The sequence below is a fragment of the Oncorhynchus tshawytscha genome, linkage group LG12 (assembly GCF_018296145.1).
Source record: "Oncorhynchus tshawytscha isolate Ot180627B linkage group LG12, Otsh_v2.0, whole genome shotgun sequence".
Lineage (NCBI taxonomy): Eukaryota > Metazoa > Chordata > Actinopteri > Salmoniformes > Salmonidae > Oncorhynchus > Oncorhynchus tshawytscha.
The window spans coordinates 38,528,898-38,545,577 of record NC_056440.1 but is presented as its reverse complement, the minus strand read 5'-3'; the positions used below and the strand labels follow the sequence as shown (position 1 = coordinate 38,545,577).

The 16,680-nt window shown below is 41.5% G+C and overlaps 1 protein-coding gene across 2 annotated transcripts; it reads right to left on the bottom strand.

Annotated features, from left to right (window-relative positions):
* Positions 1-1,924: 1,924 nt before the first annotated feature.
* On the bottom strand, positions 1,925-13,913 carry LOC112263154 (protein FAM219A). Of its 2 annotated transcripts, none has more exons than XM_024439165.2 (6): positions 13,630-13,913; positions 12,487-12,589; positions 8,220-8,322; positions 7,905-7,985; positions 7,637-7,712; positions 1,925-3,460 (listed from the first exon to the last, which is right to left on the bottom strand). In XM_024439165.2, the coding sequence occupies exons 1-6, from the start codon at positions 13,696-13,698 to the stop codon at positions 3,302-3,304; spliced, it is 591 nt and encodes a 196-aa protein (XP_024294933.1). In that variant the 5' UTR covers positions 13,699-13,913; the 3' UTR covers positions 1,925-3,301. The 2 variants fall into 2 exon arrangements, with proteins under 2 accessions (XP_024294933.1, XP_024294934.1); XM_024439166.2 differs by having other exon boundaries at positions 7,658-7,712; positions 13,630-13,911.
* Between the last annotated feature and the right edge of the window lie 2,767 nt (positions 13,914-16,680).

Genomic DNA, 16,680 nt, shown 5'->3' with positions numbered 1-16,680 from the left:
GTGTCCAAACTTTGACTGATACTGTACACGTTTAAAAAAAGAAAAGTCCCTTTCAATTAAGCTTTTGTGCCATCATGAGGTGTAATGGATCATGACGAGCGGATACCAAAACCGTCAGGCAAATTGCAATATTTTAAAAGCTCTTATGTGCTTGTAGTAAGTTATTAAGTATTACACCTCCAGTTACCGATCTGTAGTTCCAATAAATAAGTGGTCTCAAAACTGACATTTCCACTCAATTGCACACCTTTGGAATGCAATGTTGGCTAATTTGATTTATGATTTTTTTGCCTTTGTCATACTGTCATTGAGAACTCCTGAGAATGACTCCAATTATTCCCTCTTTGTCTCTTGGTGGCTATGGTCTCCAGGCGAGAGGCCATTCCAGTGTACCTGGTCAGGCTGAGATTTTCGCATTCAGATGAGTTGACGTGCCACTACTACACACATACTGGGGGAGAAGTGCTTCACCTGCCCGCTATGTGACAAACATGCACTCCCCCACGCAGGCTTCCACTCCATCATGCTTCTTCAGGGCCCAACGGTCAGAAGACACCGCTCCTTTGCCTCCCTCTCCGACTCTGGAGACCAGAGTCCAACTGGTATGTGAGACACACGCATGCGCAAGCACAAACAAACACACAACAAAATACACTACAGGTAGGTGGAGTTCGCTTAGAAAAAAGGTCCTATCTTGAACCTAAAAGGGGTTGTTCAGCTGTCTCCATAGGAGAACCCTTTGAATAACTATTTTTGGTTCCAGGTAGAACCCTTTTCAGTTCCATTTAGAACCCTTCCCACAGAGGGTTCTACATGGAACCCAAAAGGGTTATTTCTACCTGGAACCAAAAAGGGTTCTCCTATGGGGACAGCTAAAGAACCCTTTTGAAACCTTTTTTTCTGAGTGTAGGCTAGTTACTTTACTTTCTGTTAAATGTTTATAAAAATGTTTTGTAACTGTGTGCCCAGTGCCCTACTGAACACGACTCTGTGTGTTTTCTGTTTAGTAATAGCTTTGTACTGGTCTGTAGTGACCCCTGGTGGTGTGAGCAATATCATCACTGAAATGTTTGTTTATTTGGACAATGTTTTTACACTGCCAGACAATGAGAGGCCTTGTGTAGAAAAGTGCCTCATAATGTAATAGTATAAATCACCTTGGCAGTCATGTTTGTGCTAGTAGTTGATAATAAATTGCCTAAATTATAGTTATGTTATACCTTGTTATAGGCTACCACAAAGCAGTGCAGTTAAATGGGTATTCATTTATGGGATACTCATCAAACTGAGATTGGTGTCAAATTGCCAACTGTTAAAATATCTAAATACAATGTGAAGTTCTGTTGCATCTTAGATTACTACTACAACATTTGCAGTACTGCGAAATTAACAAACACAAACATTTCTCAACATTTTTTAAACTTCGTACATTCATTTTGTTATTTGCACAGGGGTTTGTGTAATAATCTGTGCCTCTCAGCTTGCATTTCTGTATCAGCATTATTGAAGTTGTTTTAATCATCTGAAAGTCTGACGCTGTCATTTTCAACGTGAATCTGTGGATAACCTATGATACTCCTTCTCCCGGTAAATACCTGTGTAATTAATTGTCAGAGACCTTTAACATTAAAACAATTAACTTTGTACATCTGTATGATCTATGTGATGCAACTACCGTACACTTACCCTACCCATATGATCAACAGAGTGCATGCCAAGCCCCACAGCTGTACTTAGTACTTGCTGTCACCCTGCACGTTTTTGTCATATTAACAATAACTGGATGTAGCAAAGCAATTTGGAAAAGGAACTTTTTTTATGTCCAGAACTGTAGATATTAGAGACACCCTACGCAGGTTCAGATGGCTTTGTGTTTATTGATATCATACACTACACAGAACAATAACACTGTTAAATACTGGAATGGAAGTGTCCACATGAGAACATAATCATCTTTTTTTTTTTTTAAATGCATACCTTCATATATTGCAAATCTCTTTGAAATACGTTAAGTCATGAGACTGGCGATAAATGTACACATTTTGTTTGAATGTTCTGTACTTCAGGCATACTCTAATCGCAAATCAACTCTGAAGGGTGTTTGAGTGAGGGTGATAGTGAGGGATTAGTGCTCAAAGTTAATGATACGTATGATCACTAGATCACGTTCCAATCAACCACGCGAGTGAAATAAATTGCACCCCACTCATTTAGTTGATGATGCATGTGTGTTCTCCTTTGACATTATTTAGAATGATTGTGCCAATCAAGACTTGTTAGCAGGATGCCATTGGGGAGTGGTTAGTTAGACACACTGTGGGAGGGACATGGTAGGATGTCATAACAGGCTGTATCCAAAAAGGATATTGGATGTCTGCGTATACTTTTATTACACCAACACTTGTTCCCTGTGGCCTCTATGGGGGTGAATATAGTAATCTAGCTGTGAAATCATTGTGTTCTGGAATGAATCCAATGATAGGTGAGCGAAGTATGAATTCTATATCTTCCTCTTGAATAAGGATCATGGCAGATTAGGGACATATGTACTATGCATATCACCTTAGAACCCAAACAAATTCAAATGTGCAAGAATTATACATTCAAAAGTGATAAATCAATGGACAAAATAGCAGTGTGCAGCAGTAAGATCTCCCAATCCATTTACAGTAGGTGCTCATCATGCATGTCATCCCTTTGCAATACATTCATCCCTAAAAACCAAAACCATAAATACCTCAAACCAATAAAAAAAAAATAAGAAAGAGGGCAAGAATGTAGACTGAATGAGTGTATTGACCAGGCCGGTGCTACACAACCCTGCTTTCAGTACCAAAATACAGATACCAGATATATATAACCAGATATGAATCTTCAAAAAACACCCCAGCATGTACAATCATACAGATCCTTCAAATAAAAAGTCCATGACCATTAAAAGATACTGAATAAAATGCAATAAATATGACCTTGAAGTCAGGTAAGCAGAGCAGCTTTGATCAGCAGCAGTTACAATAATATGTCTTATTCTTAGGGACATGAAAATGATTTTGTAATCATTTTCACTTGTATAACACAATGTTGGCCCGGAGGAGGCATCTGAGAGGCCTCAAACACAAACAGAAGTGCATGTCCTACCATAGGAGGAAGTAATCACTGTTAGTCGTATTTGAAAATGTTGGTGTATTTTTGTCTTAATTCTCCTCGTCTTAATTATTTGTTGTCATATAATTATCGTGTTCTGTCAATTCTCTCTGTCGCTGCTCTAGTGACAAGAGTGAACATATTGCGCATGCGTGAGCTACTGGATTTGACAGGTGGTGGAGGAAGAGGCTTGGCAGCACATGCAGGTGGGGTTGACAGATTTGGGCGGGATCAGATCCAGGTCCTCGTCGTCAGGGATCTCGTCCAGCCGGTAACCATCCTTCAACAGCTGGATATTCAGGTCCTGGTTGATTTGCTGTGAGGGTGGAGATAATGGACATGTTACTAAGGGTGTAGGGGATTGTCAGCCATGTTACTAGGGGCTGTAGGGGATTGTCAGCCATGTTACTAGGGGCTGTAGGGGATTGTCAGCCATGTTACTAGAGGGGCTGTAGGGGATTGTCAGCCATGTTACTAGGGGCTGTAGGGGATGGTCAGCCATGTTACTAGGGGCTGTAGGGGATGGTCAGCCATGTTACTAGGGGTGTAGGGGATTGTCAGCCATGTTACTAGGGGCTGTAGGAGATTGTCAGCCATGTTACTAGGGGCTGTAGGGGATTGTCAGCCATGTTACTAGGGGCTGTATGGGATTGTCAGCCATGTTACTAGGGGCTGTAGGGGATTGTCAGCCAAGTTACTAGGGGCTGTAGGGGATTGTCAGCCATGTTACTAGGAGCTGTAGGGGATTGTCAGCCATGTTACTAGGGGTGTAGGAGATGGTTAGTCATGTTCCTAGGGGATGTGGGGGATGGTCAGTCATCTTACTAGGGGTGTAGGGGATGGTCAGGCTTGTTACTAGGGGCTGTAGGTGGTGGTCAGTCATGTTACTAGGGGCTGTAGGTGGTGGTCAGTCATGTTACTAAGGGGCAGTGTTGGAGGTAACACGTTTACAAATTAATGTGTTATGTAACCAGATTACTTTTGTGATTAACGGAGTATAGTAGAGTGTTACTTTTTCAAATTGGGTAATATTATTACAGTTACTTTGTCAAACAACGTGTGCGTTACTTTCAGAATCATATCTCTACCGGGCGTGTGTTTCCATGATGGAATCTCAACTTGTTTCCTCATCTAGTTCTCGAGCGAGTGGAGAAAGGCTGTGCTGTCCATAGAAATGTACAGAGGGTGCACCGCTGTTCTTTGCCATTGTCGCTTCTGTGATACAGTAGCAAAGCCCAGGGAGGGCTTTCCCGTCTAGTGGCAAGTGTGCACTCTATACATCTCTATGGGTCCGTGTACGAGCGATCTATAACCAGAACTGGCAGCTCGAGAGAAAGATTTTTAATGAAAAGATAGGAAATCTGTACAGATGTTTGGCTTAAGTATGCAGAATATGGCTAATCAAACACCCCATATATAGCGCCTCACATGTAGACTACCACAGGAAATCTGCGCCACAGATGAAAGGAGAAACTACAGTAGTGATCAAACCTGAGTTAGTAAGTGACCAATCCTTGGTAGAGCGCGCATGGCTCACCTTGCTCCCTCTGACAGTAAAACAAACATTGAGATTTTTTTTCATGAAAGTAACGCAAAATAATATAGCTAGTAATATAACACTTTCCACACTAAGTAATATTGTAAAGTAACAAGGAATATGTACAGTATTACTTTTGCATACAAATAATCCCAACCCTGCTAAGGGGTGTAGGTGATTGTCAGTCACGTTACTAGGGGGTGTAGGGGATGGTCGGGCATGTTACTAGGGGTTGTATTGGATGGTCAGTCACATTACTAGGGGTTGTAGGGGTCTGTCAATAACATTACTGAGGCTGAAGAAATGTTACCGTAGACTTAAAAAGGCTGGCTAGTAGTCTTCAACGAGTACCCATCATGTAACTAAGGCTCGTCATATTGTTACACAGGGAAATCAATGAACACTATGACTTATCACAGATTCAAAAGAGTTACTGGAGTCTACTTACTTCAGTGATCATATCAGGAAACCAGGAAAAAGTCTTGGTACAATCGCTAAATGGTTTCATGATAAAGACATAAGGCTAAAATAATGAATGTAAGTGGCTTGGAGAATGAGTCAGTTGTGGTGTTGGTTTGATATTTGGACAATGAATATAGGTAGCCTGAATTTCTATCCAACAGTAATCTGCATTTACTGTAATTAGGTTTGTGAAGGGAAAGAACCTTGAGATTGTGAGTGTGTTGTGGGGAGTGAGTGGCAATGGCTTGGCATGACTCTACAGCCCATTACAGATACAATGGCCGAGACGAGACAAGATGGTTTAATGCAGTTTTAGAACAAAGTTTGCTTGATCAAACAGTCTAGTTTCAGAACGTCTCATGTCGCCTAAAGATTTGAAAAGAGATGGGTCCGTTTAGAAAATCAGAGAACAGTACGCAGAAGTTCTGTGTTTAGTCCAGCAGTTAGCTCGCTAGGCAAGCAGACAGCTACCTAGCTACAGTCAGATCCAAAATTATTGGCAGCCTTGACAAAGATTAGCAAAGATTGCATAAATTAAAATATTGTCACATTCTGACCTTAGTTCTTTTGTTATGTCTTTGTTTTAGTATGGTCAGGGCGTGAGTTGGGTGGGTTGTCTATGTTCCCTTTTCTATGTTTTGGGATTTCTGTGTTTGGCCTGGTATGGTTCTCAATCAGAGGCAGCTGTCAATCGTTGTCCCTGTTTGAGAACCATACTTAGGTAGCCTGGTTTCACTATTGAGTTGTGGGTGATTATTTTCTGTGTCTGTGTGGTCCACACGGAACTCTTTCAGTTAGTTATTTCACGTATCGTTTATTGTTTGGTTTCAGTGTTCGCTTGTTTTAATAAAGAACATGAACACGTACCACGCTGCGCATTGGTCCTCCGATCCTTACTACTCCTCCTCGTCAGAGGAAGACAGCCGTTACAATAATACAAATACTGAGCTATACTGTATGCTCGAACATTTTCGAAAATTATAATATTTTATACTAATATACTAACAATTACTCAGAGAAATACATTTTGTTTAATAAATCTCAAAAAGACAGGGGTTGAAATAATACTCCAGCACCCACTCCTTTATTTTTTTCTAGAATGTTTAATGAGATTGGAGAACACATTGGGAGGGATCTTAGACCATTCGTCCATACAGAATCTTTCCAAGATCCTTGATATCCTTCGTCTGTGTATACGGACTGCCATTTTCAATTTAGACCACTGGTTTTCATTGGGGTTAATCTCCGGAAACTGAGATGGCCATTGCAAAATGTTAATTTTTTTTGGTAAATTAACCATTTCTTTGTTGATTTTGATGTGTGCTTGGGGTTACTGTAAAATCCACTTGTGGCCCAGTTTCAGCCTCCTGGCAGAGGAAACCAGGTTTTTGCCTAAAATGTTCAGATACTTGGTAAAGTTCATGATGGCGTTGACCTTAACAAGGGCCCCAGGACCAGTGGAAGCAAAATATCCCCATAACATCAAAGATCTCCACCATATTTTACAGTAGGTATGAGGTTATTTTCTGCATATGCATCTGTTTTTCGACGCCAAACCCACCACTTGTATTCATGGCTAGAGAACTCTATTTTCATGTCATCTGACCATAGCACTGGTTCCAATTCAAGTGCCAATGTCATTTAGCAAACTCAAGGCAGTGCTATGGTCAGATGACTTGAAAATAAAGCTATTTGGAAAGTATGATAACCCTAAACACACATCAACATCCACAAAGAAATTGTTAATTGATCACAAAATCAATTAATGGCAATGGCCATCTAAGTCTCCAAACTTGAACCCCATTAAAAACCTGTGGTTTATTTGAAGAGGTGAGTCCATAAGTGCAGACGAAGGATATCAAGGATCTGGAAAGAGTCTGTATGGAGGAATAGTTTAAGATCCCTCCCGAAGTGTTCTCCAATCTCATATAACATTTTAGAAATAGGCTCAGTGCCAAGGGTGCTAGATTATTGAAAACAGGGGTGCAAATAATTTAACCCTATCTTTTAGAGGTTTGTTTTATTACTTGTTAAACAAAATCTCTTTCTCTGAGCAATTGTATTAGTATGAATGAATACAATTGTACTATTTGCATACAATATTGCTCAGTATTTGTATATTTCTTTGCTCATCTTTATCACGGGTGCCAATAATATTGGATCTGACTGTATTTTGCTGCAGTTAGCTAGCTAGCCTAGCAGAATGTGTGCCCTATTTCTGGTGCATGTATTTCATGATGCTCGTTTGCTCCAACACCTTGCTACAATCAGTGGCAACTTTGTTTCAAAGTTGTATTATGTCATTGTAGAGGTACCATCACCATGGAAACGGTCTCAACGGCGTGTCTCGAAATGTTTTATTTGAATGCAGCTGTCTTTAGTCAGCTGTCCTACACAAAATTCTAAAACTGGTTAGTTTTGTCTTGCCTCTCCTTATGATGGCTGTTGTATCTTTACCGGGCTTAAGTAGTGTTACCCAGAGTGCATAGATACCTGGGCCCTCACACATCTCACCTCGGCTGAGGAGTATCCCGATGAGGAGTATCTGGACATGTCGAAGTCATCGTCACTGCAACATAAATGGAAGTGTATGGTTTTGCATTTGCATAGATTCATGTCATCACTGTTGATCTTATATTTATTTTCACCTCACACACTGCCCTTAACCTAAATTCTATATCTACAGTATGTTGGCAGATCTGAGACTAAAGGGTGATGGTGGACATTTCTGTGTATGACAGTCATTGATGTTGTCACATACCTGTCTGTATCTATGGCAACCAGGGGCTTCTCATCGGGGCTCTGGTCTAAGGAGGAGTAGCCCTTATTGGGCACCACCAGCCTGTGGAGAGGGAGAGAGTGAAAGAGAGAGGGAAGAGTTATAGGTGGGCAGGAGAGTGAGTACACAAGGAAGAAGAGGTGGAACAGACCAGGAGGAAAAAAAGAGAGTGAGTGAGTGAAAGAAACAGGAGAGGTTCAAGATACCAGTGAAAAGGGAGATAGGGAGAAATAAAACAAAAAATAATGTAGGGCCAAAATCAAGAAGGCCCTAATCAGGACCAAAGTCAGCTCTCACCGTGTTCTGGCCATCACATTGTTTTTCTTCGGCTGCTGGTTCACTGGACTACCTGCATTGCCATTCTTCAGTGATCCCTTCCTGGCCAGCTCGCGCTGTTTCTCTACACACCACAGAACATTAGAGTATGAACAAAAAAATACATTTCCTAATATTAAATATCGCGCTAAGAACAGGCTCAGTTTGTTGGGGCATGACTCTACAAGGAGTCGAAAGCATTCCACAGGGATTCTGGCCCATGTTGACTCCAATGCTTTCCAATGTTGTGTCAAGTTGGCTAGACCATTTTCGATACGCACGGGGAACTGTTGAGCGTGAAAAACCAAGCAGCGTTGCAGTTCTTGACACACTCAAACTTGTGCTCCTGGCACCAACTACCATACCTCGTTCAAAGTCACTTAAATATTTTCTACTTGCCCATTCAGCCTCTGAATGTAACACATACACAATCCATGTCTCAATTGTCTCAAGGCTTAAAAATCCTTCTTTAACCTGTCTCCTCCCCTTCATCTACACGGATTGAAGTGGATTTAACAGGTGAGATCAATAAGGGATCTTAGCTTTCACCTGCATTCATCTGGTCAGTCTAAGTCATGTTTTGTACACTCAGTGTATACAGTACGGTCACAGACAAAATCCTGGCATGGCAGCTCTCAGCTGACCAGTTTCCTGACACCATTAAATGGTCATCTGGTTTCAAGTCAGTACTTTGTCATATATATCAGGCAAGGGCCATCTTTACCTTATAACTGAAGAACAGAAAAAAGACGATGCTCTACAGGAAAAACAGCGTCCATCCGAATCATCTTGGCTCCTGGACCCTGTCCACGCATTTCAAGGCTGCGTTGAGACAATGACTTATCAGTGACCCAAGCCCTACCCTTGTGTCGCTGAGTTGTCATAGTGGTGCTGCAAATGTACATTGTCCTGAGGGCACTGGCAGTCATAATGTGAATAACCTAATTGATGTCCCTCTAACCCCCCTGGATGCCTCTGTTAATCCTACAGCTATTGTATGCTGTAATCATGTGCCCATGAACCTGAGTTATACTGTTAGCACTGAGGCGGTTTGCCCGAGTAGGAAGCCCACTATGTGCAGCTCACCGTGCACTATCAACTCAAACATAAATATCACTGTCATGTCTATCTCTGATGAGCCTCCCAGGAAAGCTATAAAAACAATCAAGAATCTCAGAAAAGTGCTAAAAATAGCCCACATTAACATACAGTACATGTCCAAATGTATGTGGACACCTGCTCGTTGAACACCTCATTCCAAAATCATATGCATTAGTATGGAGCTGGTCCCTCCTTTGCTGCTATAACAGCCTCCACTCTTCTGGGAAGGCTTCCAGTAGATGTTAGAACATTGCTGCGGGGACTTGCTTCATTCAGCCACAAGAGCATGAGTGAGGTCGGGCACTGATGTTGAGCGATTAGTCCTGGCTCGCAGTTGGCGTTCCAATTCATCCCAAAGGTGTTTGATGGGGTTGAGGTCAGAGATCTGTGATGGCTAGTCAAGTTCTTCCATACCGATCTCAACAAACTATTTCTGTATGGACCTCACTTTGTGCACAGGGGCATTGTCATGCTGAAACAGGAAAGAGCCTTCCCCAAACTGTTGCCACACAGTTGGAAGCACAGAATCATCTATAATGTCATTGTATGCTGTAGTATTAAGACTTCTATTCACTGGAACTAAAGGGCCTAGTCCAAACCATGAAAAATAACCCCAGACCAATATTCCTCCTTCACCAAGCTGTACAGCTGACAATATGCATTGGGGCAGGTAGCGTTTTCCTGGCATCCACCAAACCCAGATTCGTATGTCAGACTGCCAGATGCTGAAGCGTGATTCATCACTTCAGAGAACGTGTTTCCACTGCTCCGGAGTCCAATGGCGGCAAGGTCTACACCACTCCAGCCGACGCTTGGTATTGCACACGGTGAGCTTAGGCATGTGTGCGGCTGCTCGGCCATGGAAACCAACTTCATGAAGCTTCCGACGAACAGTTCTTGTGCTGACGTTGCTTCCAGAGGCAGTTTGGAACTCAGTATTGATGTTGCAACCAAGGACAGACGTTTTTTTTTACACGCTACGCGCTTCAGCACTTTGCGGTTCCGTTCTCTGAGCTTGTGTGGTCTACCACTTTGCGCCTAAGCCATGTTGCTCCTAGACATTTCCACTTCACAATAACAGCACTTACAGTTGACAGGGATAGATCTAGCAGGGCAGATATTTGACAAACTGACTCGTTGGTAAGGTGAAATCCTATGACGGTGCCAAGTTGTATGTCACTGAGCTCTTTAGTAAGGCAATTCTACTGTCAATGTTTGTCTATGGAGATTGCATGGCCTTGTGCTCGATTTTATACACCTGTCAGCAATGTGTGTGGCTGAAATAGCCGAATCCACTAATTTGAAGGAGTTTCCACATACTTTTGGTCATGTAGTGTATATCAGGAGGTGTGAATGGAAGGCCCAAAAAATGTTGATGTCTCCAGCCACCCAAGCTATAGACGGTTTTCTCTGCTTCCGCATGGCAAGCAGTACCGGAGCAACAAGTCTGACACCAACAGCCTCCTGAACATCTTCTATCCCCAAGCCATAATACTGCTACATAGCTACAAAAATGGCTACACGGACTATCTGCATTGACTGTTCTATATTTTTTATGTTGCAATGACTGTATACAGACTCGCAGGACTCTACACACACACACACACACACACACACACTTAACTTGCTCACACACAAATAACACAAATTCATACTGACTCAACACACACACACACTCATACAATCATCATATACACTGCTACTACTCTGTTTATCATATATCCTGATGCCTAGTCACCTTAACCCTGTACATATCTACCCTTACACCTCCAGGATCCCTGCCCCTTGTAAATATGGTATTGGCACTGACCCTTGAACTGACCCTGTATCAGTGGTGTAAAGTACTTAAGTCAAAATACTTTAAAGTACTACTTAATTCGTTTTTTGGGGTGTTTGTACTTTACTTTACTAATTATATTTTTGACAACTTTTACTTTTACTTCACTACATTCCTAAAGAAATAATGTACTTTTTACTTCATACATTTTCCCTGACACCCAAAAGTACTCGGTACATTTTGAATGCTTAGCAGCACAGGAAAATGGTCCAATTCACACACTTATCAAGAGAACATCCCTAGTCACCCCTACTGCCTCTGATCTGGCAGACTCACTAAACATAATGCTTATTTTGTAAATTATGTCTGAATGTTGTGTGCTCCTGGCTATCCGTACATTTTATAACCAAGAAAATGATGTTGTCTGGTTTGCTTAATATAAGGAATTTGAAATTATTTATACTTTTACTTTCGATACTTACAGTAAGTATATTTTAGCCATAACGTTTACTTTTGATAATTATGTATATTTAAAACCAAATAGATTTAGACTTTTACTCAAGTAGTAATTCAATTGTCACTCCCTGTTGCACACAACAAGCTTCCATTCCCCCTATCACAAGGGAATTCATGGCTGATTTAAGATGAGATGTTCAACCGTGTTATGGTCAACCGTGTTACTTTATTTGGCACTTAATAGGCACTTACTATAGTCATTTTTTATTTAAATTCTTGAGAGTTACACTTCTAACAATGCAATGAATTGGTGGAACGACCCAGTATCCAAATCTGTGGGTGATGTGTTCCACTTGTGGGGAGATTTTTTACTCAAATAAATGTTTAACAATCTTAAATTGTTGCATCACGCACAGACGAGGAGGAAAACAGTGTACAGATGTCAGGCTAATGGCTGCTGTGGGCTAGCTTGAGGTTTTGATATATCAGACCTTCTGGGGCTTGGGGCGGATATCTTTGGGACCAGGGCTTTCAAAAAAAAATAGTCCCTCCCGCTTCGCAAATGTTATGGGAACATATTTGTTGAAAGGATATCATGAGGATCGGTTGGTCATCAAAGACATGTCTTATTACAAAATTGCTAAATTTGCTCCCTAAAATGCTCCTTTCTACTCTTGATTCATTCAATGATTTTACAGACTGGACATCACAATGAGATGTGTCAATGTGTTTATATTTATGCCTTTAATTTTGGTAATATGGTTTTGGGGAATGATTGAGCCTTGACTCCAGTACACCTAGCCGTTGTATTGCTTCCCACATCTTTGTATTGCTCTACAGTCATGTGACCCCTGTCCAAGGTGCTGAAATAAACAGAAGCAGGCAGTGAGTTCGGCTCAGCCTTCTTACACTCACCTATCTTCATCTGCAGAGGAGAGGGCTTGTAGTTAATAGTGACTGGCTCCTCCTCCCTCGTGTCTGAGTCTGCTTCGGAAGAAGCTGTGGATGATGCAGGGTCCTAGAGAGAGAGAGAGAGAGAGAGAGAGAGAAAGAGAGAGAGGACTCCCATACATATAATCTGGGATGTTCATGACATGGCTAGTAAATGGCTAGTAAATTCATGGCTAGTAAATAGAAGCCTAATACAATTCTGTCTCTCATTCACACACACCAAAGGTTGTCAGGCAGTCACATCTTCATTGCACACAGTCCATTCATCGACTCCTATGATGCACATTTCACTCAAAGCTCCCAAAAGCTACACCACCGCGGAAATCTCGGTATTCTATTGCAGATAGGTTCAACTGTACCCCAGGGCCCTGGGAAACGAACTCTGTACAGCAAACAAAGATGGCCTACTGACGAGACACATCACTATATGCCTAACAACATCTTATGCGAACCAGTGGGTTTGATTCAGAGTTAAACACCACATATGATGTTGTGGAGGATACTGCTCCTCGCAGTCTCTGCATGATGAAGAAATCGAACATCAGCTAGGCCTTAGTTGCTCTGATAGGCTACCCGATTGATTTGTAATGTTCAGTAAGAGCCTACAATTCAATAATAACGTAATCGGTCAAATGCATTCCAATCAACTATTTAGGATTTTTGCGGTGACCGTGTTAAAGCTGGCCTTTGCCTCATAGGCCTATGCTTGTCCCCAGAGCGGATGTGCTTCTGCGAACGTGTAGGGATGTTTTTTTTCGCCAGGCATCACCGATGACAGCTCGCCATCTCAATCTCTTAAAAAACGGATAGTCTATTGATTGAGGTCTTCTCTAAATTCGCTTCTCATCGCAATAAAGCCAGGCATAACATTTTACTGACCTTAAGGTTGCCTACCAAGAACAATGCTACATGTGTTACCTTTATCAGAGATCAAAAATAAATGCTACAAAATATCACCAGGCCAATATCTAAATTCAACAATCCATTATAGCCAGCATGTATGTTGTAAAACACCTAGTAGGCTAGCTTAGTCGCATAATATAGGAACAGAATATATTAGCCTATGATTTAATTCATCACCACAATGAAAAAACACATTCCACTTACAAGTGGCTGCATCTCTCCCTGGACAGCGCTCGGAACCTGAAATCTATCTACTGGTATCTCTTCCATCATTTTGGCGACGTGTTCTACCGTTTATGCCTCGGTAATTATACGGCAGCGCCGTGTATTGGGCCAAAAGTGTGATTAGTTGTGGCTCAGATTTTCGGTTTCTCAGATTTCTAGCAATAACGGCGATTCTCCGGTTCTCTGCCACATCCCAGCATGCAGTATCTATGCAGTGGTAACCAGTCAGTAACTCAACCACCCACTTCCGGGTACAGATCCGTTAATCGGTCTCGCCCATAATGGTCTCACGCTGCCCCAGAATGAGCGTAAAACCGTTTCACCATTGCCTAACAATGTGGACCAGTGATGTTTTTACGGTATAACTCCAAAACAATCCACATTTGTAGCCTAGGCTAGAAACATCGATAAGTGCACTTGTCAATATATATACAGTACCAGTCAAAAGTTTGGACACACCTACTCATTCCTGGGTTTTTCTTAATTTTTATATTGTGAAGACATCAACATGATGAAATAACACATATGGAATCATGTAGTAACCAAAAAAAGTGTAAAAAAGGCATTTTATATTTGAGATTCTTCTAAGTAGCCACACTTTACCTTGATGACAGCTTTGCACACTCTTGGCATTCTCTCAACCAGCTTCATGAGGTAGTCACCTGGAATAAATTTAAATTAACAGGTGTGCCTTTTCAAAAGTTAATTTGTGGAATTTCTTTCCTTCTTAATGCATTTTAGCCAATCATAAACAGAAGATAGACCGATTTGGTAAAAGACCATGTCCATATTATGGAAAAGACTGCTCATATAAGCAAAGAGAAACGAGAGTCTATCATTACTTTAAGACATGAAGGTCAGTCAATATGGAAAACTTTTAAAGTTCCTTCAAGTTTGCAGTCGCAAAAAACATCGAGCGCTATGATGAAACTGTCTCTCATGAGGACCGCCACAGGAAAGGAAGACCCAGACTTACCTCTGCTGCAGAGGACAAGTTCATTAGAGGTAACTGCACCTCAGATTGCAACCCAAATAAATGCTTCACAGAGTTCAAGTAACAGACACATCTCAACATCAACTGTTCAGAGAATAGTGCGTGAATCAGGCCTTCATGGTCGAATTTCTGCAAAGAAACCACTACTAAAGGACACAAATAATAATAAGAGACTTGCTTAGGCCAAGAAAAATGAGCAATGAACATTAGACCGGTGGAAATCTGTCCCTTGGTTTGATGAATCCACATTTTAGATTTTTGGCTCCAAACGCTGTGTCTTTGTGAGACGCAGAGTAGGTGAACAGATGATTTCCGCATGTGTGGTTCCCACCGTGAAGCATGGAGGAGGAGGTGTGATGGTGTGGGTATGCTTCGCTGGTGACATTGTCACTGATTTATTTAGAATTCAAGGAACACTTAACCAACATGGCTACCACAGCATTCTTCAGTGGTACACCATCCCATCTGGTTTGCGCTTAGTGGGACTATCATTGTTTTTCAACAGGATAATGACCCAACACACCTCCAAGCTGATTAAGGGCTATTTGACCAACAAGGAGTGTGATGGAGTGCTGCATCAGATGACCTGGCCTCCATAATCACCTGACCTCAACCCAATTGAGATGGTTTGAGATGAGTTGGACCGCAGAGTGAAGGAAAAGCACCCAACAAGTGCTCAGCATATGTGGGACCTCCTTCAATACTGTTGGAAAAGCATTCCAGGTGAAGCTGGTCGAGAGAATGCCAAGATTGTGCAATGCTGTCATCAAGGGAAAGGATGGCTACTTTGAAGAATCTAAAATCTAGATGATTTGTTTGACACTTTTTTGATTACTACGTGATTCCATATGTGTTAATTCATAGTTCTAATATCTTCACTATTATTCTACAATGTAGAAAATAGTAAAAAATTAAGAAAAACCCTTGAATGAGCAGGTGTGTCCAAACATTTGACTGGTACTGTATATATTTTTATTGATTTATTACAGGCAACATTTCATATCAATCAATCAAATGTCTTTTCTAAAGCCCTTTTTAAATCAGCAGTTTGCTTTACAAATTCCTTTACAGATTTCTGGCCTGCAGAACCAGAAGCACAGTGGCCATAGCTTTGTCCCCCAACTATCCATTTAAATACATAAAAAGTAATAATAATAACTGACTTTTGCTTTTAGTGTTACAGATGGCTAAGTAATAGTCACATTTTTTTATAGCATTTTTTATTTAAGGACCAAGGGACAACCTCCATAGGAAGAAACCTAGAGTGGAACCATGCTCAGAGGGGTGGCTTTTTTTTGTCGGAGAACATCTATTCCAAACTACTTTGTGCCTTCCCCTCCATCATATTTCAATGGCTGGCAATTAAAACAACATGTCCATTATCATTCCAGCCAAGAGCAGCAATATCATGTACTAACGGCACACTAATCAATAACAATAAAGCCTAGGCTAGTATATTTAGACATTATTATTTGAAAGGACAGTTGTCATTGTCTTGAAAGGACAGTTGCCAGTATGAACCAGTAGATGGTGCCCCAAACATAGGCTATGTGATGAATGGAAGGTTGGTGAGACATTGTAATTCCACCCCTACAAATTGCATGAGACCAAGGTAAGGTCCCAGAGGCCATGTGTTAGGCTTATGGTCCTTCATATTGACACAGAGCTTATTGTGTGTGTGTGTGTGTGTGTGTGTGTGTGTGTGTGTGTGTGTGTGTGTGTGTGTGTGTGTGTGTGTGTGTGTGTGTGTGTGTGTGTGTGTGTGTGTGTGTGTGTGTGTGTGTGTGTGTGTGTGTGTGTGTGTGTGTGTGCGTGTGTGTGTGCGTGTGCGTGTGCGTGTGTGTGGGCATGCATATCTGGTGTGTGTGTTCCTGCGTGAATACCAGTGGAATCTACAGAAGTGGTTTCAATACTCTTCAAATGTATTCCCTATCAGATTACAATTCAACATTCTTGGGGAGAGGGGAAATGGAACCATAGCATGAGGGAACGTCATGGCATTCACTACAGGTGCGGTTTTGTCCACTAGCCAATGG

Excerpts from the sequence above, each read along its gene's own strand:
- LOC112263154 (XM_024439165.2), bottom strand. The coding sequence starts at position 13,698 with ATGATGGAAGAGATACCAGTAGATAGATTTCAGGTTCCGAGCGCTGTC. Across the intron at positions 7,986-8,219 it reads AATGTGATGGCCAGAACACG|GCTGGTGGTGCCCAATAAGG; the intron begins GTGAGAGCTGAC and ends CCCTCTCCACAG. Across the intron at positions 3,461-7,636 it reads TGAGATGTGTGAGGGCCCAG|CAAATCAACCAGGACCTGAA; the intron begins GTATCTATGCAC and ends CCACCCTCACAG.